The sequence below is a fragment of the Diaphorina citri genome, unplaced genomic scaffold (genome assembly GCF_000475195.1).
Source record: "Diaphorina citri unplaced genomic scaffold, Diaci psyllid genome assembly version 1.1 scaffold322, whole genome shotgun sequence".
NCBI lineage: Eukaryota > Metazoa > Arthropoda > Insecta > Hemiptera > Psyllidae > Diaphorina > Diaphorina citri.
Window position 1 is genome coordinate 6,698 of NW_007377757.1, and position 5,309 is coordinate 12,006.

The following is a 5,309-nucleotide window of genomic DNA, read 5'->3' on the forward strand; positions in this document are numbered from 1 at the left end:
CCATCACTCTGTTTCTTATCCTCCTGTATTTTTCTCCCCAAAAACTAATTAAAATGACCCTATACGTTGCCAAGTAACCTTTTCCCTCTCCCTCCTCCTCCTCTTCCCCTTATCCTCTTTTCCCTTATTTCTTCTTCTCTCCCCTCCTTCTCTTTCTCTTATATCTTCTTTTCTCTTCCCTCTCCTTTTCTCTTATTTTTCTCTTCCTTTTTTGTTTTGGTAAACAGTATTCCTTCTCTTTGTTTTATTTTTCCTCTTTCTCTTGCTCTCTTTCTCTCTTCTTTTCTTTTTTATTCCTAACCGGCTCTGGTTCTAAAAAAAATAAATCTCCTAAAATGGAAAACGAAATTGAATTTGGGTTTTTTGCGTCTCACTCCAATTAATATAATGAAGGATATTTTTTTTCTTCTTTTCGCTGAAAACTCGTCACAATTGATTTCTGCAGTCACAGTTATTTTTCTACCTGGTCAATAACTGCAATGAGAAGGTAGTAGGTTCAGTTTTTTTTTTTTTTTTCCGCTAAAGACTTGTGACAATGATTTCTGTCACAGTGAGTGTGCTAGTTGGGCAATAAGGAGGTAGTGGGTTCAAATTCCTGGAATTTTATAATTTTAATTTGTTTAATTTGATAACACTATGTTAGTATTATTAGGTATATTTATTACATAATAAGCTTTTGTCTAAATCTTCGGACGAAAACAACTTACCTAATTTTAAGACAATGAAACTTCTTACATTCTCTTTACAGTTATATTTTAATAGAAATTCCCATGTATTATCGTCATTGTCTATACATGCCCTTACACGTCCAAACATTCCCTCGTTTCTCTCCGTTCCCTTCCACTTCACAGAATATTTCATCCTCCTCTCCTAGCAACATATTTCATCATCAACGCCACCATATTGTTTCAAGTTTTCTTAACGCATCCCCTCGTCTTTTGTTTTCAGTATGAATATTCTCATATTTTCCCCCTCCAGAAAGTTCATCGTTATTTTTCCCTTTGAAATTTACGTAGCAACCCTTTTCCCGAAAGTTTTGCCAGCGTACCTTTGACATAAAGTTTACCATTTGGAAACTCTCTGGTTTCTACACAGATACCTACCTGAAAATAGAGAGAAACAAAATAAATCTTCATTTAGAACTGCTCAAATAATATTTTGAGTTGCCCATTGACACAGTATACCCTGTATACCTATCAGACTGGAATTTATTGGGAGATTAGATATTTATTATAAGATTTTTTTAAAAATAGTGTTATTTGAAATGAATTTTATCAAGTTCAGGTAGCTTTCAAGTACCCATTGCTCTCCTGTGTGAACTATCCAAAACAGAGAAAGACTATTCTGCTATTTTTATTACCTATATTAATCTTTATTTACTGTGTGGAATGCTTATACAATCTTGTACCTAACGCTAGCCGAAAGTAGTGGAGATGTCAAATTTTCACAAGGGATAAAGTGATTTAGAAATAGGTATTCGCATTAATAATATTTTAAAGTCAACAGAGAAAGGGTATAAGACCCCACAAAAACACAAATGTGAAAAAAAAGGCCAAGTTCCTATCCAAAAATGTCGGCCTATAAAAGTGGTGAGATCAGAAAATTAAGGCCAATCCTGCATTCACAGTTTTTCGTGTCTGCTGAAAATGCTGGTTCTCAATTCCTTCTACCTTCTCTCAATTTCAACTTGGCAATGTTTTCTCGCGGAACTGTGGAGCCGTGAGAAGGGCCCTACTCTTCCTCGCCTCTTTATCGGTCATATAAATAGAAAAGTCGCCGGGGGCTGCGTTGGTTTTAGTTGCTTGCTAAGTTTGTAAGTTTTGTCCCCACGATGTGTAAGTGTGTAAGTTTCTATAGAGATCGTATCCTCGAGTCACCTCAGTCGATGTCGGAGAAACAAGATTCCCGCAGATGTAAGAGTGATGAATTGTGCGGTTAGTTGGTTAAGGTACCGGGTTTTATCTACAGAGTGCGGGGATGGGAAAGTATGGTACATCGCCACATTCCACGGACGTATCCACAAGAATGACGATGAAAGTAGGGCTGCGGTACGCCGTAAAAATAGGGAAAAGTCCCAGAACTGAGCCATGTTTCTTAAATCACTAAAATTCCCTAAAAATTGTTACAAAAAAAATTGTCACTATTATCTGAAAAATAAGTAGATTATTTTTTGTAATTAATAATTTCACGTTAAAAATCCCATCAACTCACAAAGCTACACTACCGGCGCGCCAGTGGCGCGAATGATAGCCTGCGGATGCGGTGACTAATACATCAACAAAGACTTTTAGGGATAATTGAACGACTTTTCCTTCCCACCCCTCACGACTACCGTGTAGGATATGTACTAATAGATGATCGTGAACAAAAAAAGAAATCGAGGACCTTTCCAATCAAAGTGGATACCATGCGGTTTTCTATGGAAAAGGGGAATAGACCTCGCGGTGCCGTCACGCGGTCGGTTCAAGGGTCATTCGCGTGCGGACGGACATCAGAAATGTGCTTGGCTAGGCCATCCAAAAAGAGGTGGAAGTATCTAGCCAAGGGAGATTTCTATTTAAAAACTTTAAGTCCCGTGTGTATAAATCCATTCCATAAGTTGTGGAACTTTTAAACTCGGAAGAGAATTATTCTTCCACCAAAGCGCCTCTATATCTCCGCCTTTTTTAGCGTTAAAAATTGAGTGAGTGAGTGAGTGAGTGGATGTGTGTAGTATTCTCCGGAAGGGCTAATCATCTTGACTTTAAAACCGTCCTACCAGTCCAGAAACTACTCATTCATGTTCCTTTTGTAGACTATATTAGAGACCGTTTTTTCAAAGGTGACGCCGAGGCGGGTGTCGACCGCCTTTATTGGCGAAAAGTCGCCAAAGATGATTTTACCAACCTCTATGAGCTTTTTCATACTTCTCATCTGGGGGGTTGTGTGGTATGTATTTTGGAGGATTTTATTGGTAAAAATAATCCGAACCGGTTTGGCAAGGGCTTACAGGCGCCCTGTCAGGGCGCGCAGGGCAAGTCAAAAAAGTAAACACCCCCGCAAAGCAGGGCTTAAAGGGCAAAAACAAGGGTCTTTTTTAAGCCCGGTGCGCAAAAAATTGAAATTTTAATCCATGGCAGATATTTAGTCCTTAAAACAAGAATTGAACAATTTACAACAGTACGAAAAGGTAGTCAAACAGAGAAGGTGAACAACGATTTGGAAATATTATTTGCCTCTTTTATTACATAATGTTGCGCGAGAATTTGCTTTTTTACTCCGACCACGGGAACTAAAGGAGCAATATAGGGTCCAAGCTGACATAAAAAAATAGACACAAAAATTGTTATTATTCCATGGATACAATGATGTAGTGGATAGGCATGTGATAACTGAACATGTATACGGCTTGGATACACTAAAGCGCTAATACAAGCGCCTTAAACCGGCTAATACAAAGCGCCTAAACCGCTAATACAAGCGCCTAAACGGCTAATACAAGCGCCTAAACCGCTAATACAAGCGCCTAAAGCGCTAAAACAAGCGCCTAAACCGCTAATACAAGCGCCTAAAGCGCTAAAACAAGCGCCTAAACGCGCTAATACAAGCGCCTAAAAGCGCTAATACAAGCGCCTAAAGCGCTAATACAAGCGCCTAAACCGCTAATACAAGCGCCCTAAAGCGCTAATACAAGCGCCTAAACCGCCTAAAACAAGCCGCCTAAAGCGCTAAAAACAAGCGCCTAAAGCGCTAATACAAGCGCCTAAAGCGCTAATACTAAGGCGCCTAAAGCGCTAATACAAGCGCCTAAAGCGCTAATATACAAGCGCCTAAACCGCTAAAACAAAAGCGCCTAAAGCGGCTAAACAAGCGGCCTAAAGGGCTAATACAAGCGCCTAAAGCGCTAATACAAGCGCCTAAAACCACTAAAAACAAGGCGCCTAAAGCGCTAATACAAGCGGCTAAACCGCTAAAACAAGCGCCCTAAACCGCTAATACAAGCGCCTAAACCGGTTAATACAAGCGCCCCAAAGCGATAATACAAGCGCCTAAAGCGCTAATACAAGCGCCTAAAGTGCTAATACAAGCGCCGCTAAACGCTAATACAAGCGCCTAAAGCGCTAATACAAAGCGCCTAAACCCGTTAAATACAAGCGTCCAAAGCGATAATACAAAGCGCCTAAAGCGCTAATACAAGGCGCCTAAAGCGCTAAAACAAGCGCCTAAACCGCTAATACCAGCGCCTAAAGCGCTAATACAAGCGCCTAAAGTGCTAATACAAGCGCGCCTAAAGCGCTAATACAAGCGCCTTAAACCGTTAATACAAGCGCCTAAACCGTTAATTACAAGCGTCCAAAGCGATAATACAAGCCGCCCTAAAGCGCTAATACAAGCGCCTAAAGCGCTAATACAAGCGCCTAAAGCGCTAATACAAGCGCCTAAACACCGCTAAAACAAGCGCCTAAACCGCTAATACCAGGCGCCTAAACCGCCTAAAACAAGCGCCTAAAACGCTAATACAAGCGCCTAAACCGTTAATACAAGCGCGCTAAGCGCAGGGCTTAGCTGTAAAACCTATAAACCGTTCGTATCAAAAATAATTGTAGTCTTTGTTGCCAATCGCCACCAAATGGCATAAAAATGTCTCAAATATCGTAAAGTTAACGAAAAAATGACTGATTTCCGAATCAATTCATGGATGGATAGTTTTTTACTATACCATCATATACAACTGTACATGACTGTTTTGTTTTGTTCTTGTTCTTGTTGTTGTTGGTCTTGTTGTTGTTTTTCTTGTTGTTGTTGTTGTTCTTGTTGTTGTTGTTGTTCTTGTTGTTGTTGTTCTTGTTGTTTGTTGTTGTTTCTGTTGTTGTTGTTGTTGTTGTGTGTTGTTGTTGTTGTTGTTGTTGTTGTTGTTGTTGTGTTTGTGGTTGTGGTTTGTGGTGGTGGTGGTGGTGGTGGTGGTGATGGTGGTGGTTGGTGGTGTGGTGGTTGGTGGTGGTGGTTGTTATTGTTGTTGTTTGTTTGAGTTCCATGGAATGCGATGGATGATTAGTACAAATTTTATGTATGAATCTTTTTTCCTCACTCTAGGGGGTGTTTTGTGTTTACACTTTTTTTTCCGGTTCAAGGATAGGTTTTTACAGCCGGATATTTCACCACTCTAGTCTTTTAATTCCGGTTAGGACGTAAGTGTCAAAAAGCACAGACGACTTTTACGACCAAGAGTTAAGGGAAGGAGAGTTAAAGTTAACAAGTAAAGTTGAACCGTTACAAAAGGGAAAGTGTAATTATTATGGATGGACAAATAATTGTACCTTTTATTTTTC

General features: G+C 39.9%; 1 protein-coding gene across 1 annotated transcript in view; it reads left to right on the forward strand.

Annotated features, from left to right (window-relative positions):
- Nucleotides 1–1,831: 1,831 nt before the first annotated feature.
- Nucleotides 1,832–5,309, forward strand: part of LOC113466725 (cytochrome P450 4c3-like) — an 11,505-nt gene continuing 8,027 nt past the window's right edge. The window contains exon 1 of the mRNA XM_026822390.1: nt 1,832–1,934. Within this exon, the coding sequence (XP_026678191.1) occupies nt 1,832–1,934 (103 nt within the window). The remainder of the gene's footprint in view (nt 1,935–5,309) is intronic.